The 22,185-nt window shown below is 37.0% G+C and overlaps 2 protein-coding genes across 2 annotated transcripts in view; one reads left to right on the top strand and one right to left on the bottom strand.

Annotated features, from left to right (window-relative positions):
• The window catches only part of SIM2 (SIM bHLH transcription factor 2), a 75,424-nt gene extending 68,753 nt beyond the window's left edge, over positions 1-6,671 (top strand). Inside the window, exon 11 of the mRNA XM_030578048.1 lies at positions 4,525-6,671. Within this exon, the coding sequence (XP_030433908.1) occupies positions 4,525-5,252 (728 nt within the window). The 3' untranslated portion in view covers positions 5,253-6,671. The remainder of the gene's footprint in view (positions 1-4,524) is intronic.
• A 7,320-nt stretch (positions 6,672-13,991) lies between these two features.
• HLCS (holocarboxylase synthetase) overlaps positions 13,992-22,185 on the bottom strand; it is a 209,545-nt gene continuing 201,351 nt past the window's right edge. The window contains exons 9-11 of the mRNA XM_030578034.1: positions 18,417-18,531; positions 15,485-15,698; positions 13,992-14,757 (exon numbers count right to left, since the gene is read on the bottom strand). Of these exons, the coding sequence (XP_030433894.1) occupies positions 14,586-14,757; positions 15,485-15,698; positions 18,417-18,531 (501 nt within the window). The 3' untranslated portion in view covers positions 13,992-14,585. The remainder of the gene's footprint in view (positions 14,758-15,484; positions 15,699-18,416; positions 18,532-22,185) is intronic.

Raw genomic sequence — 22,185 nt, 5'->3', positions numbered from 1 at the left:
TCAGTAGAGGAGGAGAAAAGAGAACAAAAACATTATTTCTGACTTCTAGTGGCTTTTGGTTTATTTGCCTTTTTTCTTAATCCCTTGGGCTTTCTGGGGCAAGATGCAGACAGCCATATGCTTATGTAGGTTGTTTGGGAGCTGATCCCATTTTCCTTTGCCCAGGAACTTGAGGCAGGAACTACTCATTAGAATATAAGAAACTTATACCAGTGTCATAATTCTCAATGTACTATCCTGAGGTAATTGCTTTAGGAAAAAAAGCACCTGTTTTAGCCCATAGGATGCAACAGAGGACTCTCTGCTACCACGGTGGCTGCAGCTAATTTGTTGCTGACATGCCTCATGTCCCTTCAGGTGGAAATGATCATTGAGAGGAGTCAGAGTGTGTTTGGCTTAGGATGGCTCCAGGTTCCTTTCCTTCCGGTGCTATATGTGCTCTGAAATGGAGTGCAACTGTGGCCACGTCCAGACTAGGAATTAAAATCGATTTTAGATACGCAACTTCAGCTACGAGAATAACGTAGCTGAAGTCGAATTTCTAAAATCGAGGTACTCACCAGTCTGGACGGCGCTGCATCGATGTCCGCGGCTCGCCGTGTCGATTCCGGAACTCCGTTCGGATTGATGGAGTTCCGGAATCGATGTAAGCGCGCTCGGGGATCGATACACCGCGCCCAGACTAGACGCGATATATCGATCCCCGAGCAATCGATTTTAACCCGCCGATGCCGCGGGTTAGTCTGGACGAGGGCTGTGACTATCAGCTTCAGAGCCCTTTTTGCTGGCAGAGTGAAACTTAGCGAGTTGGGCACACTGAAAATAAAATATCAGGTTGCAGGTACTTATTGCATATTGAATACCATCTGGACTTTGTGCTATTCTGGTCTGCTCCACCATCTCAAGGTGGGAGAAGTGTATTCTAGTCAGAGTGGTCCCTAAGTGGGGAAAAAAAATTCCCCAGAAAAGAAGAGAAAAAGGAGGCGGAAGAATTGCTCAAAACTGCTGCAATTTTAAAAAGGGGCAATGTTTAAAACAAGAACGGCTGATGCTGGAACCCATCATGGTCATTCTCAAGGTTGGGGGTAAGGTGCTTCTGTCAGTCTTCCCAGTGGGTGGGGCTAACACCCCTACTGTTCCTTTCAAAGCTCTTGAATTGCACCCTGTCGGTGAGGGAAAGAGTGCAACCACTCAGCGAGGATTAGTGGAGACATGATGCAGAATGGACCAGATCCACTGTGGCTGGTGTAGGTTATGAACAGAGGCAAGTACAAGGGCGCTTCTGCAAAGCCATTGTGACTTTCTTTTGTAAGGTCCAATGTTAATTGTGCAACATCTTTTGTCTCACCTGTCCCAAACTGTCTGCCAGGCGTACTGGGAGAACTCAGTCCCAGTCGGGGAAGAGAGAGTTGAGTTGACATCAAATGTGCCCAGAATTAATGCATTGACTCCGAGCCATTGTGAAACAGCTTCTACTTCATACAGTTCAACCCTGGAGCATGAGCAGTAAATGTCTCACAGGCATTTCACTGTGCTTCTGATGTAGTCGGATGTCCTACAGCTGCAAGTTTGCAGCATTGGCTGAACCAGTCCTGGTGTAAACTACTTCCTGTGGCAACATGATGCCCTGAGTTTGCTTTCAACCACTACATTTCCCACTGGAGGCCACCCCATGAGAAACTTCCACCAGGGTGACTTGGACTTGCTAAGACACTGGGCTAACTCTAGTCTAGTTCCAATAAATGTTTTGAGACCAAGCACACAAAACAAAAGCTAGTATGTGTGTGACCAATAATGTTTTGTGCTCTGCTGCTCCAGAGACGGCTTGTTTAACTGACTACCCTAACCCATGAGACACCTAGATGTTGGCTTACAAACAGGGAGGTAAACGAAACAGATTTAGCTTTAGCTTTAGATTAAATCCATACTCCCAGAAATAAAAAAGGCCAAAAATTTACAGCAAAACTATAGCCATTAATAATAGAATTTAATAGAGTATGTAAAAAACAAAAGTACACAATTGAGTTCTTGTATATCTTATGATATTGGAGAAGTCCCAGGTCTTTAAAATTGAGTTCTTCAGTTGGGGGAGAGGAGTTTTGTTTGGATGAAAGGAGGGTGCAGTAAAGGAAATGAGGCTTCTGCTGATAGAGGAGAATAGAGACTGGAGCTAAATTCTGCTCCAAACTGCAGTAAAGAGGGCACATATACACAGGGAAATATACTGGCATAACTATACCAGTGTACTGCTTCCAAGCAACATAAACTAACCTGCAATAAACCACTTGTATTCCAGAATAAGAGTGTCTACACAAGGAGTTCTAGTGGTAAAATGACTGCACTATAATTATACCAGTACATTTCCCTGTGTAGATAAGCCCTTATCGTTATAAGAATTAAACACTGCTTTCGCGTGTGAACTAAGGTGTCATTTTGTCTATTAACAAAGTGTTTGCACTATTTAGTGTGAAATTTACAAAAATATTAAAAACAATATTTGAAAGCTAGTTTTTGATAGATAAGTAAAAAGAGAAACTAAGTCCAGCATTCTGGACCAAATTTGTCTATTAGTTATGTGCTGCAACTCCCACTGAACTCAGTGGAAATTGTGTGTAGTTGATGGCTTCACTAGTGTCTGCAGCAGTGATGTGAATATTGTAGTTGCATTGATGTCAGCAATCACTACAAGGTGAGCCCTAAGTAAGGATATGCCGACACTACAGCTGCCAGTGTGCTTCCCAGCATGAGTAGACAGAAACAAGCTTGCTCTGTTTGAGCTGGCATGCTAAAAATAGTCATGTAGCTGGGGGTGACAGATGCAGCAGCTGTCTGAGTACAATTCCACCCAGACCTCCAGAGTACATACACAGGTGGCTGCCCCCAGCTACACTGCTATTTTTCACATGCTAGCTCAAAAGCAAACCGAGCACATCTGTCTACCTGCACTGGGAAGTAGATCCCAGCTACAGTGTAGACATAACCTATAAGATGTTGGATAGACTTCTGAAAAATGGATGGGCTCTTTCCCACATACTTTCATTGAGTCTAAGGGCTGGTCTACACTACCGCTTAAGTCAATGTAACGTACGTCGCTCAGGGGTGTGAAAAAGCCACCCCCTTGAGTGACATAAGTTACATCAACTTAAGCGCTGCCCACACCAGTGCAACGTTGGCAGGAGATGCTCTCTCACCAACATAGCTTCCAGCTTTTGCGGAGGTGGAATAATTATCCGACAGGAGAGTGCTCTCCTGTCGACATGGTGCGTCTTCACCAGGTGCAGCTGCGCCGATGTAGCACTCTCATGTAGACTTGCCCTCAGCCTGAGTGACTTGAAAATGAGACTAAGGCATACTTCGATCTGATATTTGAATGTTTGCTATTAAAGGTTAAATCCAAGATTTATTTCTTGGCACTGAGCATAGAAAATCCAGAGGGTTACCAACTAAAAACTTCATTTTATATTCTGGCTGAATATTGCATAACTTTAGTCAGATTGGATAGGACTAAAACAGGTAGCTTCTCCCATCATTTGTAGGCTAAATGGCACAAAACAGAAAGGCAGATAGAAAACAATGCAACCCACTACTATTGGCTAATGAATCCTTAAACCATGGACAGAGCAGAACTTATTGAGAAGAGATGCAGCAGACGTTTTTGTATTTCAGAAAGATGGGATGAAACCAAAACCCCACATTCAAATATCCTTGAAAACTGGGATACCTTGAATCCAGATCTGACCTTTGCATCTGAGGCTCATCCATGATTCAATATTCTGATCGTCAAACTCCCCAAGTTTTTGCACTGTTTTTGACATATCAAAGTCTCTCTCAAAAGCATAAGTATAATATTACAGTTGTCAAGTGGCATTTCTACTGCTCTGCTACAGATACAGTATTTTTAATATCCAAAACTAGATTTCATTTCAAAGAAACAATTTAAAAAGCCAGTATAACAGGACATAAGTCTAGATCCATTTGTAAATGGCTCCTGTAAGAGTCCAAGTAATCTCCCCCCCCCCAACACTCTGGCAACAAGAATAAAGTCCTGTTTGACTCCAAATTTAATACATAATAAAACTGTAACATTTATTTTGGGGATAGATTTTGAAGCTTTTACAAAGAATTTTCAGAAGTATAAACTTGTATCCCTTTTCCAAATATTTAAGTCCTTGTTAAATTTCCTGATTCAACCATTTCAAAGAGGAAACCAATTTACAGCCACACCGACAAAACAATGAGAAGTTCATCTAGTAATGCAATCAAAACATTTTTCTACTTGAAAAGTTGCAGTGTAGAGCAACTAAAGTGTCAGTTGCCTTACACACTGACTAGCCTTCCATATCTGTTTCTTGTTTTTCAATACAGTCAAAGGGTCTGATTCAAACCACTGAAGTCAATGAGCTTTGGATTAGGCCCAAACTTAGCTGGTATTAATGTTAAATCATAAAAAGTGACAGTCTCTAACACAACAAAGTATATGAACTCCAGTCATCAGCAATTAATATTCTTTATTCTCCCTAAAAGTGCCCATACCAAACAGAAGATACAGCCAAGATGCTACATCTGACAGCTTTACAAGTTGTGCAACATCCATGCCAAATGGCAGATACAAAGAAGAGCTTTACAACTCCAGCATCATGAAACCCAACAAAATAGAAAGCAGGATACATCCATCTCATCATCTCATTAAAGAAGAAAACAAGTTAGCTTTCAGCAGAGACCTACAAGAAAAAGTGTGTGTTAATGAAAAGTCTTTTTCAAACTCCATAGCTAATTCCTTGTTGCCAAAATCAGAATGTTTTCAGGCTAAAGCTATTGGACAATTAAGTCATCTCCTGCCAGTGCCAACAGTATATGAACAAACACGGAGAGTATGTATGAAAGAACCAAAATATGGGCATATTAGCCATCCTGCTATGAACCTGGATGAACTAGACAACGATGACAGAATGACAGTAAAGCTTGACCATGATTCTGAAAATGAACACATGATGGATACAAGAACTACTGGACAAGTCCCATTTGTATTTCTGAACTATCATCATGTTTTAGCCAAACACGGTACATTTCAAACCTCATCATGTACAGCGACAGGACATGTAGCAGAAAACTATGGATACACTTCTGAAGAGGTAAATACATTTATTTATAAAAATCAAAGTCCATCATCAGCCTCTTCTCCAGAAACCCACAAGGAGACTGCACTACCCCATTATATTGGAACTTCTGTAATAATAGCCAATGGGAGGTGACTATAATAGAAATGTATTTCTTAATTAAAAACAAACACAAACTGTAATGATTTCTAAAAAGCATGAGAAAACATGGTTACATTTACTGAGCATAGCAGAAGGTCAATGAGGGACAAACTTTGTGTGTTCTTGGCAAGTAATGTGTAATAGTACCTTTAAGGTCAGAAAATACACATCTAGCTTCAGTGCTTCATTGTTACAGATTAATCTCTGGTGTTGACTCTGCCAGTAAGAAGCCATATAAAGATCATATTTTTGTTATTTTACAGTATGTAACAAAATTAAAGGGTAAGTGTTATATGCCTAGAATTATACAGAGGCAACTCTTTTTTCTTTTTTTAAAAACTAGGACTCCAAAATTTATTCAAGATTTTTACCATTAATATGAACCATAAAATTTAGTTTAAATGTTATCTGACAAACACTGTGAAATATTAGAGCAATTTTCAACCCATGTTGTAAACAACCTGACAAATGAACTTTGTTTAAAAAATGGTAATGAATCCTAAGTATCCATGACATAATTGCATGAACTAACCACAAATCACATTGTCTTGGAATGCTTATTATTTGAATAGTCTAAAACATAGCTTGATAATTCTAGCTTTATGATATATTTTAACAGAGAGTCAGGAATTCATACCTTGTTGGTATCACAGGGTATTCTAGAGGGATGATAAAATGTCAAACTAGACGACACAGATACATATTAAAAAGTCTTGTCATAGCAAGATTGGCACAACATGAGATCGCACTGCAAGGACTGAAAATTACTCCCAATAAAAAAAATGCTGTGATAAGAAATAACTTTTTGAAGTGTGTGTGCCACTGGATATACTGGGAGAAGATAGTGCACTTTTTCAAAGATGCTATTCAAAAGACCGTCCTGATAGGAACATTATAAATTTCTTATTATAGACAGGAAAGGAAATAGTGACAAGAATTCAGTGAAACTTTACAAGCTTGGTTCAAAAATGTGTCAGCAGTTTCTAAAGTTTTGAAAAAGTTCAGATTTTAGCAAAGTTAAATTCTCCTTTTCGACCCAAAGTCAAGATTCAGGTTTCACAGATTCTCTCTCAGCACAAAAGACTCTGACAGACAGTTTGGACACAAGAAACCACTGCAAGTTACAAAAAGCAGTTCGAGTACATTTGTGTTAGATAGAGCTGAAAATTTCACACAGCTCTCATGGTTAGGTACAGTAAACTCTATCCAGGAAAAAGCATTTCAGATTAGCAGAAAATCCCTCTACTTAGTTTTGTTCAATATTTCCAATGAAGTACTAATTAGTTATTTTCGCCTGTCCCTATGGTGTACAAATCAGGACATAAGGAGACATACGTATTTACAAGAGAACCTCATTGTTACAAACACCAGAGTTACAAACTGCCCAGTCAACCACTCCATCTCATTTGGAACTGGAAGTACACAATCAGTCAACACTAGAGACCCCCCCTCCAAAAAAGTAAATACAGTACTGTACTGTGTTGAACATAAACTACAAAAAAAGTAAAGGGAAAGCAGCATTTTTCATCCACATAGCAAAGTTGCAAAGCTGTATTAAGTCAATGTTCAGTTGTAAACTTTTGAAAGAACTATAACGATTTGTTCAGAGTTGCAAACATTTTAGTTAGGAACAATCTCCATTCCGAAGGTGTTCATAATTCGGAGGTTCTACTGTATGTATGTTCTATAGAGAGTAGACATGATCAGCATACAACACCTTTTCCATCACCTCCATAAAAATTCTTTGTGCCCTTGATAAAATGACGAATGACTCCCTAAAATAATATATATAAACATTAACAAGTACAAATAATGGAGTCGGATAGTGTTTTAGAGGAAGACTGCATTGTATACTTGAGTCAGCAATATCTAGCTTCTTTTTTTAGTTCCATTCAAGGCTAGATTACATTATAAAAGCTTTTATCTGCCACAGCTAAATATAAATGTCTCATGCTCTGTAGGAGTATCTCTAAAGAAAGTACTCACATGGCTTGTGCAATATGGAAAAATACATGCTCATGGATTACACCTTATTAAAGACAAATATGTTAAAGGATGTAATACAATGTATACATTTTTAATCAATAAAGCATTTTCTGTATTTCATACACAGCAACAAAATTCATTTATCTTCCTAGATTTTTATGAATATTGATATAACAAGTAAACAGAAATGCTTAAGATGTGTTTAAAAAACAATTTTCAGTATTTGTACTGCCTTCCTATTAAAAGGTTAATAGTATTGAGAAAGCCTTATTTTGCAATTCATCTGATGCACTGCAAGTTCACAGTTAACTGAACTTTTAATTCGCTTACAGTGCTTTTATCTCTGCCCCTGCATACTTTCACTATAATGCTCGACAAAAATATTTACTAGTAGCTACTAGAATTTTGATGCCTTTACAAAAATGTTCACTGTAAGTGCACTCTGTGCTTCTCCAAAGATAGAAAGGAGTCAGGGCTAAAGGAATTTTACAAGTGAATCCTATTACTGATATTGATTATGATTAGCTACAAGTGCTTTGTTCTCATTGTTTAATTGACCTTCCAAACTAGTGTCACTAATGTATGTAGCCAACTTAATTCCTAGAAGAGTACAATGATGCCAAGACTTACTTGGGTTAATTTTTTAAAATTAAAAATGTCCTGCAATGAGAAAACTGACATTGTCTGCACTGTCAAGAAGAAACTCGATGCACAGCTCCCCCATATTACATATTGTACGGTGTGCTGCACACAAAGTCAGTCTAGTATATTTTTTGTTCTTTTGAGTCGGTCTTCATTGTGAAAACATGATTTCAGAAGGTACAAGTTTGGCTTTAGTGTTTTGTTTTTTTTAAAGTACAATACCACAAAGTATTTTCAAGCATTTACTTCGTTATTCACACTTTGCAGCTGTAGTCAATGAATGTGTGTTATGGATGTGTTCCATCGTTCTCCGGCAGATGTTTTACAGTACATGAGGTTCTGATACGTAGAGGTTTATAGTTAGGAAATAGAGAAGCAATTATGCATTCACATATGATAATGTGGATTAAGTTTCAGAACATATATTTGTCACTAAAAAACCCAAATGTGCAACATTTCCCTGAGCCACCTCAAAACAGAAACACTGATTGCGTATTCACATATGGAACATGAATGAAGAATTCTATAAAGAAGTAGAAGTACAGATATATACTTTGAGACACTTAAACTACAGATGTTCACTGTGCATACTCAGCGCAGTATATGGTGCAAGAATTGATTTTTTTTTTTAAATATTAGGAAAAATATTCCATATAAGTGAAATGTAAATCAGAATATATTAGGGAAAAACCATTTCATTTCCCTTCTCTCTACCGCATTCATTTGAGCCAGAAATACTTTCATTGTGCAACTCCACAGATTTTTTCACTTCTTAGGGAGTTCCTGGAATGGCAAAGAAACTATGTAAAGAGAAATACAGAGTTTTAATGAAGAGTGAAATTGGGAACATTAATCACTTATTGGTGTCTCAAAATTTGCATGCTGTTAGCAGAGATATCACAACACATGTAAGTGCAGTAACAAACTTTTCTATTGAATACAGCCCTGAAGTTTCTAAACAGTTACTCAGTAGATTTACTCATTCTAAACACAGTGATATGCACAATACACAGGTTAGAAAATACAGCTCACACACAAAACAGATGCTATTTTTATAAAAGAATGGGATATCTGCTGCAGTATTGGTACTTGTCCAAAATCCACAAAATGTGACAGTAAATGTGTTTTTTTCAGTCCATCTCAGTTATGTCTCAGAACAAATGTGTCTGAGTCCACTATTTTCCTGGAACATTTTTTTTTTTAAAATATGATTCAGAAATGAAGTATTTGGCAAATACTTGTGAAAAGTAAAGAAAAATACAAACACACTATTAATGCTCAGAATTATGTATCTACTCCCTAAAAATATAAAACATATTTTGCTTATTTATAATATAAAACAAAACTATTAAAATGTTAATAAATACTGTAGCCAAAGGAGTAATAGGTTTGATTTTTTTTTTAAATATAAGCATAAGGTATCATTAAGAATGACAGACACATAGTGGAGATTTTTTTGAGCATTTAGAATTTTTAATTGTGATCATAGCTTTGACAACATAACTTAGATTATTCTTTCAAACTATAAAATGCAAGGATTTAATTAATTTTATTCCAACTATGCATAGCAGTTTTCTAGAAATAGCCTTATCTTTAAGGACTGAAAATAACCCTGTCTGCTGAATAAAACCTACCAGTGGAGTATTTTAAATACATCACAAATTTACAGCATTTGATTGCAACACCTTTTCCTAGATGATTTGTGGGACTCTAATGTGTTAATTGTTCTAATTCTTCGGCTAAGTCCCATCTGTTAATGGTGAGAAAGCAGCTTCACCATAGCTTTGGCACCATGGTACCGGTCCACTACAATAGCATAACACTGCTGAAAAATGCATGTGCTCTCCACAAATACTGCTCACCAAGAAATCAGCTAGTTTTAATAGGTTCTAATGATGGAATCTAACCCCATTAAAAGACATCAGCTGAACTGAAGCATGGGTTATGTACTACTTTCCATGCCAAATATTTCAGAGCTGTATTTTTTGGATAACTATATGTCTCATCATAGTTCCCCAGCTCGTTTCAGAATTGTAATTTTTCAAATTACTACAGTCCTATGGCTGAATCAAAAAGAACAAAATATCTTGGACTGCCTCCCCTGCCAAAAAACCACCAAAACCAAAATATTTTCTTACCTGCAATAGTGGAGCTACAGCATAAAGATTTAAACATTTTTCAGTATAATTTCTAGATAACAGCCCTTGAGGTATATTAATCTTGCAGGATATTTATTTAAAAATGCACCAAACACTTATAAAACATCATAACAGGAGTGAGGTTTGCTTAGATCTTGAACTCTTAATTCTAAGTGCCTGATATAATTTTAAAAACACTGGAAATGGTATCAGTTCTACCTGGATACAACTCCCTGTCTCACTCTTTCCAAAGAGAGACAGGCAGACACCTTCTCCTCCCCCAGTCACACTTGCTCAGCAAAAGGTTTGCTATCAATATACAATCTCTAACTATTTTCACATCTGATGAGGAGTTTTATATCTGAGACCAGGAGAAAATCTCAAATTGCAAGAAATATGGGTCCCATAATGAAATACTTTTGACAGCACTTCATCAAGAAAATTGTTTGAGATGTGGCATCAGCCTAAAAATGAAATAGGTGTTTTACTAATCTAGATATTTTAACAGCAACACATTTTCAGTGTGATACTTCTAGATTTTTGGGATGGCTGACTTTCTACCTTTGCCCATACATATTTCTATGCTTTATCTAATTTGTATAGGGATTTTTTAAATCGAAAAACGTAGTAGTTATATAAAAACTCTGACTTTTTTTTTTTAAATATACAAGTTTGGCACAAAAACAATGAGATTACCGATTGTGTTCCCCATATACCTTAAGATGAGTGTAGAATAAAAAGGCTTTCTTGACAGTGACAGCTGCTGGTCAGAATGGCCTTACTCAGCTGTTCTGCATAGAACAGGAATTTGCTTTGTAAAATTCTGTGGTACATCTGAAGCAAAAGTCAGGTTTATGACAAATATTTCATCCAACCGAAGGCTGTTTTTCCCCTCTCAAGACAATAGGTAGTCTTGTATACACGAGAACAAGCCATTAAAAAGCGTAAAGGAAAAGTTGTATTCCCACACGATCTACTTGTGCTCTGACATGTCCACACTTCATTAGTTTTCATTTACAAAAAGGAAATTAAATAATTTTTCCAATGCAGACATGTCCAGAATAGCATTTCAGCGTAAAACATAAACAAAATATGGTTTTCATTAAGAACCCCCCACAGTAATCCAAAAAGCAATGACAGGAGCTATGAAAGACTGTTGGCATTTTATTATATAGTTGAAGATATATATCTGGCTGCTCTACAGGTCCTGTGGCATTTCAGCTAAGTGCAGTTTTATAGACACTCAGCTCTGCCCACAAGGAGTACATTTTCCCCCTTAGTTTTTTTATTGGGATAATGTGCCTACTGCAATGTTCATGCAAGTGGGTCTTGGTCTGGCTAGCTTGAGGAAAAGGGGTTTTGCCCCTTTAACAGCTCCCTTTCAGCAGATGGGGAGAAAGGGGAAGTTTTCAGGTACTGACAGGAAGGGCAGAAAGCAGTTGGGGCCAGGTCAGTTGACGGTTGCTGCATTACCTGCTGACTGAAAGAGTGGGGGGTGGGGTGGGGGGGAGGTATTTATACCCATGCAGCCCTACCAACCCATGTGAGCAGGCCTATATTCTTATGTAGAGTCCCAAAGAAGTCAGTGATGCTCCAGGAAGGCATACAGGTCTGCATTAGTGCATCTATATGCAGAAATAGGATTCTGCAAAGTGTTACATGGGCTTAAACTGCGCATTTTGGACCTAGATGTTGATCCAAATATTCCCAATGTTTTGGGGTGTTTGTATCCAGGGTTTTGGATCAGTTCATGACCGAGATCAGGGCATGCCACCACATTCAAATCTGGATCCAAGTTTCCTGAAGTTTGGGTGTATTTCAATCAGGGGACCGTATTTCAGGTTAATCTCATATGGAAATTTTCAGAAGAACTACTGTTGCTACTGATCTCACTACAGTATGGGCCATATATTGTCACATTTCAAATGTAAGTCACATTCAGACAAAAAAAAATCAGTGGTATCATATGGCCCTAAGTGTGTTAATTCTGCTTTACAAAAAGACTGCCTGACTGTGCCCTGATAGTGACAGTCAGGTTTTATATTAAAGACTGTACCACAAACAGCAGTTTTCTCGATTAATTCAGCTACACAAGAGTCAGATTGGGAATGTACTGCTCTGCATTAAGGGAAGGTTTTCATGATGAAATAAACCAGACCAAGAAGAACCAAGAGCATTGTTGAATTTTCTTTTCACTGTTTATAGCTGCGGATGCTGGCAAGGAGTAAGAAGGCAATATCAAAATTCTGCAGTTGACAAGTAGCAACATGCATCATTCATAAACTGTATAAAGAAAAGGTAGAGAAGAGTAGAGAACACTACATTGTAAGAGTTCCTTTCAGTATTTAAAATTAGTAGCTCAAACTTAAATTTGAGTATTAAAAATAAATACTCATGTATATCTATAAGTCAGTAGTCAAAAGTTCCCAGCCCAAAGTAGTATTAAAATCTAACCAAAATCTTGTGAGAGGGAAGTTGGGCATTATTGTTTAAACAGAGTATATTAAAATAAAAGTCATTCAATATTTAGTCTCTTGTTGTGTTATTTCTATCATTTTTTGGTGTGCAGTCCTGTCTGATGTAAGAAACTTGACTGTTTTGTAAGGCACAAAGTGAGAGAAACTACGACATGGAGGGCAAAATCCTCACTTTAAATACACAGAAAACTTAATCGCTAGCAATTTACTGACAAAGCATCCAAATCCCAGTAAATCAGGATTACTCTAATCTACCATTACAGGCCAACTCTCCTTTACGATTTCTTGGATTTGTAATTGAGCTGATCTCCTTATATTGGTTATTTATGAAGTGAACTTTAACCCATAAATTCCATTTATGGCTAGAAGACAGGAATGTATTTGAGAGAACCCACTTGGTTGAGCCAAGCTTCCTAAGAGAAGGGTGCTGTAATAACCAATGGCAGTCCACAGTAGGAGACATAGCTGGCTTTTGGCCAGGTCACACCTGATGTCTATTGATGTGTGGTGATTGGCTTGAGGTCATTGCTCAGGTGACCGGGCTGTAAATGAAAATTTGACTGGTCCAGGAGAAGAATCTGAAAGCATATCCGCGCAATTGGGAGCTCAAGTTCAGCTTCTCGCCTATCCCCTCCAGTCACATACTGTCTTATCTACTGTATCTGACCCAGCCTCTACAGCAATTAGGTAAGGTTGGAGGCCTGACTGCAGGGCACTTTCAAGTAAACAATCCTTAAATTCCTTGGGTTCCATTATTAACACCACAATAGGAGGCTTGCTTTGGGAAATAGTATGAAAGTACAATAAAAGAGATTTTAGAGAGATGGTAGGAACAGAGGTTCTCACTGGAGTAGTTGCTAGCAGAGGAGACCTTAAGAATAAGGTTCCTTCTCTTATTTCATCATTTGGATGGGGTTCATCTCTCAGGGACTAAGTGAAGTACAGTCAACACTGATATCAATTCTTGGACTGAGTATTTGATGGCCAATAGCAAAGGGGACGACAACTAAGTGATTCACTAATTGCATATGTGGTGGGCAATTCTTGTGGAGGGTTAAGAGCTCTTGAAAGAAAGACCATGATACAAGGAGGAATGGGGTGATTTACGAACAATCAGAGCTAGTTAACAGGCTAAGAAAAGCAGAAAATATCTATATCTTGGGAGTTATATATTAACCCAGTTCACAGGCACTGCCGGTGGGGATGTGCAAGCATAAGGCCATCACAAGAGAGGTGCAAAGGGCCCACAGGCCAAAGATCCAGTTACAGAATGATGAAAGGATACAGAAGCCCACTGGGAGCAGAGCCAAATCAGCAAAGTTGCTCATTATTTCTAAAGGGTGGGAGGGACTATAATCTAAGTATACAGTGAGTAAACAGTTAACTTAATAAACTTGCAGAATTCTTCCCACTTTCCCTTATGGGTGTGTGGTTTCACGTGTCCCCTCCACAGCTGACATAAGCAGAACTCATTTCTTTAAAATCTCATAGTAAGTAATTTAAACATTTTATTGCTTATACCCAAAGCAAAACCACAAGAGATGCATTATTCAAACACATTTTTAAAAAAACAAATATATGCAGTTTTTTTAGTTTCTTAAATATACTGAATTAATGATGAGCTTAACATAGTCCTTTGCAAATAGCTCCCTACTGTAAATGCTCACAACAAACAATACCATTAGTGAATTTTTAAAGAAACAGCAATTAGCGAAAGATTACAGGTCTCCAGTAATGAGATGATAACTAACTTTTGTAGCAACTTTCAACTAAGCTATCCATGTTAAGAAAGAAGAAACTAAAGACTGGTAAAAAATTGATTTATCCTAATCATAAGCTACCTCTCACCTCTATGCTTAAAAATATGCAACATGAAAAATGCATAGAAAAGACTAACTGGGCCTTAGGGCCACTGGCTAGAAAACACAGCAGAAATTAAATAATAATGTAAAATGCTATATGTAGCTTTTACACTTCACCTCCAAATCATTCCAGTTTGATATATTGTGTATAGCCAAGATCAGCTGCTAGTTGCTGAATACTGAACAATCTTTTTAGAGCAGCTTTTTCACCAACTGTAAGGTCTATTGCTGCTTTGAGATAATAAGGTTTTTCAGCATGTCAAATGAGTTGCCATCTGGGTGCACAGACTCTACACCTTTGCCTTCCTCATGAACTTGAAGGAATCCACAATCATCTATTCCAACTATCCATGCTAAAGGGCCCTCTTCACTCCAGAGACGGACGTGCCTACCACTACAAAAAAAAAAAAAAAAAAAAAGAAGAAAAGGGAGCACCAGTTAATTATTTAAGAATAAACTTGGAACACGTCACAAAAGTAACCCATTATATTACTACATGTGAACTTTTCCCTCCTCTGAAATGAAATGAAAATGAAACAGTGGTTGAAATTCACCAGAGCTGGTTGTGGATTTTATATCAGTTATAAAAACAATTCAACAAGGATGACTAACAAACAGTAATCATGATAAATACTATAGGGAGAGAGCATTGAGTCTTCTATAAAGACAGTGTTATTCCTCATTTCTCTGAATCTTTAGAGATAATGACCTTCAGCAGAGCTCCTTTTTCTCCTTAGACTCCTTTTGCAGAACGCATGGTTAATTCACACTATTTTTACAATGTAATTTTTGATAAATTAGTACAGCACAATTTCAGCATAAGCAAAACAAATAGCTACAAAACCCCAAATATTCTCACTGTTTCATGAGATTGTACATGCAAGATGCCTAACAAAGTTTTGTAATAAATGCCAATACATTAACATTTTGATCTATGTTATTCTAACACCAATATAAATACTGAAAGTGTGCTCTTACGTAAAACCCAACTAAGTCACTGCTGCTTGAAAAGGCAATCTAGTGGAACATTCACAGTGCAAGGCAAGACATCTATGAGTTATTCCTAATTCTCTAAAGGGAAAGTTTAGGAAAAGATGAATAGAAAAGACAGCTATACTTACGCATGTATCCAGTATTTATAATATAAGGGAAGAACTCCATCAGGTCCTTTTTCCTGAAATATGTCTATCAGTCTTTCCAGCACAGTTACACTCCTAGCAATCAGGTAGTCTACTGTTAAGGACCTTAGTTTTGTCATATTTTTCTTATTGTACTCCATGATGAGATCATTGATGCATATGGTGGGATTGCTATTATTCACATTAAATCCATAGCCTGAGGAAGAAAAATCATGAGTGCAGAGTAGGAAATACTGACTATTTCTTATCATATAACAAATGCATTTGCACTGTCTTCAATCATTAGGTGAAAAGCTTTCTAAAGGTTTTCATAAAGGATTTCCCCACCATTATACCGTTTTTCATCAATCTCTTGCATTCCCAAATCCATGTATGCAGCTAATTACACGGAGTCTAGTTAACGTTTATGTCTACATCCTCCCTTAAACTCTTTTCTGCCAATAAATGCCAGATCAAATAGCCCCTATAAAGTCCCATCAGGAAAATGCCATCCTACCAAACTCCTAACTTGTGACTAAAGTGAAGATTTAGGAATAAGGAAAGTGCTAGCTGTGTTGTCTCGACGGCCAATAAAAAACTGAAAATCCCTTAAATTATGGTATTGACAGCCAGCTACCAAACTATCTGAAAGCAGATGATTAACCATACTATGAATCTAGCAGCCTAGAATGTGACAAGAGTCTCTTCTATTTATTACAGTTAACTGATTTCATATTCTGGAAAATAAGCCTTTTTTCCCTCAGCTCATAAGTCAGCAACTGGCTTTCTGGGAAAACTCCTGCAGAGTCAGACTTTTCAGGGTTAGACTCCAGATAGTTTAAGCTGTCTTGCCATAATATACTTTTGAAGCCTCAAGTTTCTCACTGAGATCTCTCCAGCTAGGATACTGTTGGCAAAAAGCCATTCTTATTATACGGCTCTTGGGGACCTTTCTTGCAGCCTCCTCAAACAGGCTTTGAGAGATGTAAGAAAATCTTGTATAAACTATTTATTCCCTCCTTCCCCCCGTATAATGTGGATTTTCCTTTCCCTGTGCAGTTAGGCTAGACGTGTCACTCAGGCTCAGGAGTAAACTGGCTTCTTCTGTAGGAACCAGTAGGTTACATTATTTTATAAACTTGATGAGATCATGAAAACATGGAATTAATTCATCTGGAATTATCTGGAGAGAAAAGGTTCTCTTCAGGAACTAAATTATTTTTTTTCTTTTTTAAATAACTAGAATATGCACACGAAAGAAAGATCTACAGTAATATCTAGCAAAATATACCAATACCACTGGAAGTAGGGAGAAACATATTATCTAACAAGAAAATGAGAAAAATTAACACAATATGCTAAGAAGTAAACAACTCAAACACAGCTATTTGCACTCAAACATAGTACATATGAATAAAGACCTTAGCTACTAATGTACTATCAATTTCAAGATTTTTTCCAAAAACTGTGACAGCAAAAGAGAAAACATCACCTATCTTGCACAGCCTGACAAACATGTGAACAGAGGATCAGACTGAAGCCTTAGAAATCTCTTCATAGGATATATGAAATGAGTGACCTGTCATGGTTAGAAAACCTGGTAATGCCAGTTAGTTAAAGAGTTTGTCTTTGGCCTTGTCTGCTTCTGAGACGGACACTTAAATTCAGCTGGGTTCCCTAGCAGAGAGGATCTTTATCCTGATAGAAAAAACAACAAAGAATCCGGTGGCACCTTAAAGGCTAACAGAGTTATTTGGGCATAAGCTTTCGTGGGTAAAAAACCCACTTCGTCCGATGCATCGAGTGAAAATTACTGATACAGGCATAAATATATATTGGCACATGAGGAGACGGGAGTTACCTTACAAAACACAGCTACCTCTCTTATAATGTAATCCTTCTAACCCTAGTATCAAAGTAACAGTAGTTTTATTAGCTGACAAATGCAGTTTTAGTGGTTCCAAGACTGCCTTTGAATTTGACACGAATTTGTGGAACAGTTTAACTCAAAAACCTTTTGGTTGAGGTTCTCAATGGGACTTTCAGGAAACAGGAAAAAGAGCCCTCGCTCCCTCTCCACCCATAACTAGGGTTAGAAGGTTTAGATTATCAGAGGGGTAGCCGTGTTTTGTAAGATAACTCCCTTCTCTTCATGTGCCAATATATATTTGTGCCTGTATCTGTAATTTTCACTCCATGCATCTGAAGAAATCAGTTTTTTTTAACCACAAAAGCTTATGCCCAAATAAATTATGCCACAAGGACTCCTTGTTGTTTTTGACTTAAAGCTGTGTAACTTGTTTAGATCTTTAAGCTATCAGGGTAGGAACCATTTCTTCATTTGCTCTGTAAAATACTGTGCACATATGTTGTGCTATGCACCAATACTAAACAATAATAATAATCTCCCTGTCTTAACATTCTGGATTCGTCAAGGAACTTCTATGTAGTTTTTAGACTTATCAAAAGATAAAGAATTGCTTTGAGGAGGCAGGACATTCTGGAACTCCCTACAGAGCACAGAGTTTGCTCCTGAGCACGACAGATCTATTCTACTCCTCACTTCATGGAGAAAGGAAAAGACACAGCGTGCTTATTAGATAGGAAAAAACATTAAAAATATAGTAAACTTTTCTCCATGGTACCCTACCTTTGTGACTCAATGTGAAAGAAAATTTTCATCCTGTTATTTTTAATTCTTCAAAATCTTCTATATCAATCCTGATGCTTGTGTTTAGCTTCTCCTGGCCAGCCATATGGAAAGTTATAGAGCTCTGAAGACATCTATTTTTTGTGTTTTGTGAATATCATGGTTTGCATACCCACTTCTCATTTGCTCTTGTTCTTGTAGTTTGAACTCGTATAGGACATTAAGAATAATTAAATAGCTTTAGAAGAAATGGCCTGACAAGCCTGAAATAATTTAGACACTTACCAATAAGTATGTGAAATGTGTCTCCCATAAGTGTAGAATTTACCAGAACCCCACCAAGCTTCATTAGGTCACTGTAGTAAATATCATTTGGCCACTTCACTCGCAGGTCAATATCCTAAATAAATCAATGTATATGTATATAAACATATTATGCTCTTCTTTTGTAAAGACTCTGCCATCACTCAGTATTTTTGCAAATGCCATCTCTCTCTGCTACCTTGGAACATAATTTAGTTCTTTCTTAATTAAAGTAGATCAAAATGTTTTACAGAACAATGAGTCAGATACAGAACTATATTTGAATTTGAGTTTTTATAACTAAGCACACATTTGAGGTACTCTGGTAAGTATAACAACATTAAAATGGTAACCCGTGACTGCCAAAAATCCAAATATCAAGGAGAAAGTTGGCATTTTCACCTTGAAAAACTCTTTCTCAAGGCTTACTCCTCAACTCCAAAGAAAGTAAATATCTGTAGGGGAATCTGCATCTTCTGGATGCCTTGACCTAGCCCAAGTTTCGTGGTGGTTTATTATGAACGTTGGCAGCAATCACAGACATTGAGAGCAGTTATTTAGTAATAAGCTATACAGTAGATATTAATGGCTTACAGGAACTATACATAATCAAAAATAGGGATTGCAAAGTGACTTGGCAGAGGTCTTCCCTAAAAATCTCAAAATCACAGACAATAGGTAATCAACCATTGGAACAATTTACCAAGAGTTAAGGGGATTGTATATAACTGGCAATTTTGAAATCAAGATTGGATTTTTTAAGCAAAGAAACTAAAGTTCAAAAGGAATTATTTTGGGGAAATTCCTTGGCTTGCGTCAGACTACATGATCACAATGGTTCTTTCTAGTCTTTCAATCTATTAATCTATGAACAAATTTGTTGAATTTCTTTATTCACCATAAAAATTTGTTTCAGGATAAAAATGATCTATTAAAGAAAAACAGTCAACTTTGCTAAACACGCCTAGAACTGCCCACAATGAACAGAACAAATATATCCCAAGGTCCTTGCAGAAAGAAGTCAGACAGGGAGGCAATGACATCTTGAAAATCATGAAGGAAATTCAGCAGTCAGGAGAAAATTCCAGTTCACAATTAACTATGTAAATAGTCCTAAAAATATTCACATTTTATGCAGCTATGTTCAATCTATACCATGGTATTGAAAACACAAACTGCATCATATGACACCATTCCATTGCAATACAGAAGTTTTTGTTAAAGCCACAGAACTGAATTAAAACTTTGCACCAGCTACTTAAATGTAAAAAGAAAGCAAATGTGCTTCCTGGAGCTTAAAAAACTGCACATGACTGGATCCCAAGAGGCAAATAATGGGAGGTGCTCCACGACTACAAGAATCTGGTTTCCTCTCTTTTTGTAGATCATGAAATCCTTTTACAGGATGTGTGAAAACTGCACCTGGGTCTATGTCTACTTTCCTGACAGATTTAAAGGCCAGGGAGGATTCCATTACACAGATGTCTCTGCATATCTGTACAGGAAATGCTAACTTATTCTGGTACCATACAAAATTGTAAGAGAACATCACTAGTTCATATTCATTACCACAAGCACTTGACTATCCACATTTCAGTGCAGATTTACAGAAGATTCTTTGGACATACAGTTTTCAAAGCATGCCACAGCTAAGCCATTCAGTATGTCAGGATTAACAGATCTTCTCAAGGCATCCTGTGCAGGTCATTACTCTGAGTAAACAAACTGTAACAGACTCAGGAGTTTGAAAAATACACATTGCTAGCTTATCTATAGGGGGAAGTTAGTGTGGAATAAGTTAGGGTGTGAATGTAAAGCGCAATAGTTATTTCATACTAGCTCCACTTTAAAGTACATTAAATTTAACCACACAAAAGCACTTTTAGTCCAGAATAAGAGTGCCATGTGGTGAGCTAGGGCAACATAACAATTGTGCTTTAAATTTACACCCCAGCCTGTTCTGCACTAACTTCCCAAGCAGACAAGTCAATGGACCACAGATATTTGTACTGCAAAGGAACTAACTGTTGGCTATGGAGAACAGCAGATATTTCTACAATAGTACTAATTTTCAAGATTAACTATAGTGGTGACATGAGTTTTTTGTTGTAATATAATGAGGCAAGATGAGCTGCTGCATAACTACCATTGTTTCCAAAGGATTTACTGTCAAAATATAAAATACAATGATTCTGCACTGACTTAGCAGGTTACATGTAGTGGTGACACATGTTATTTTTATTTGTAAGTTATATACTGGCTCCTAAATACTGTTCTGAGTCAGGGACAGTAGAAAATATCTAGAACATAAGGTTTGTTTGTATTCAGAGCACTGTCATCTGCAAATGAAACTCTGAATTGAACTGTCATATTTTCCCACTGAGAATCCAGAACTGTGGACAGTAGCTTGAACTGCTGTCCATTTAGAACTGTGAACACTAAAGACACAGCCCTAAAAATGACTGACTGACAAACTGAGACACGTAGATTTGATATTTTTGTATGAAAATTCTGGAATGGAATTTGAGCGTAATAAAACAACATTAAAAGTATGTTAAAGTAATAATAAAAGTCTGACATGCAAAAAGGTATTGGAAATATAAAGTTAAGATTGAAACCTCATCCAAAACGTAGAACATTGTTCCTAGCTACTGAAGCTCATATGGCATATATGTTTATCCACCACGTGGAGAGCCTTGCATTACCCTAGGTCCAATGGGGCAGTTTAAGACTAGAGTTTCAGATTTAACTTTGAATTTCCTTGCTTTCATGGATTTGAGTCAGACTCTTAACATTGTTTTAATCCATTGTCTGTCTTTAATTTCCTTTCTTTAAAAAAATCTCAAACGGAGTACAGAAATCCTTTCTTCCACTGAGTTTAGGATGATGACAAACTGTCAAAGCATATTTAGTGATTCCTCTTAATTTAATGATTACTGATATGATGGAACTTAATAGCTCCAAATTATGTAGTTAATTCATTCTTAGGGGGTGGAGTATGTTTCTTTCAAGATAAACTCAATTTCTTTATGGTCAGAACAAGCTATTCTAAAAATATAAATGTATACTCTGTAGACTCAACTGTATATGTTATTGACACAATTATTCCTTCTGTGTTAATATCATCATCTATTGTGTCAATCAAGTTGCTACTCCTGAATGGACTAATTTTTAAAAAAAAATATTTCATTGAAAAGTAGCCGCTATATATGCCACAATATGAAGAGAGGTGCAGAAGCAAGAAGAGTCTTAAACTATTATGTCTATTTTTGCTTTTGGACTCACACTTTAAAAAAGTAACCCCTCTTCCCCTTTTATTTTCAATAGTTAAAAATACTGACCTCCCCAGCCAAAGATTTTGTATTGCAAATTTCAGTCTGGAGCAATTTTTACAGTCAAGTTATGAAGTGCTGAAGCTAGGAGGTTTTAATAGAAGGGCTGACAGACCATAAACTACAGCAAAGCTACTGGGTGCCACCAGAATAAAGTTCATGCGTAAATGTGCATAAGACATTCATTTTGAGTAATATAGGAAACATGTGCTTTAGTTAACTACTTCTGTAAAATACTGAAGTTTTATAGTTAGCAAATACTAGAATATGGTAACATTAAAAAAAAAAGAGATATGAGGTGAAGAAGAAGATTGGTTCTTCATTTGAACACTGACAACAGGACATTCGATTCCCTCCTGAGAGCAATATTCTTAACTTTATCTTTAAAAATCAGTTTTCAACCTTCAGAAAGAGTTGGA

The sequence above is a fragment of the Gopherus evgoodei genome, chromosome 1 (genome assembly GCF_007399415.2).
Source record: "Gopherus evgoodei ecotype Sinaloan lineage chromosome 1, rGopEvg1_v1.p, whole genome shotgun sequence".
Classification (NCBI taxonomy): Eukaryota; Metazoa; Chordata; order Testudines; family Testudinidae; genus Gopherus; species Gopherus evgoodei.
Note: the sequence above shows the minus strand (reverse complement) of the source record. Positions and strands in the feature narration are given on the sequence as shown.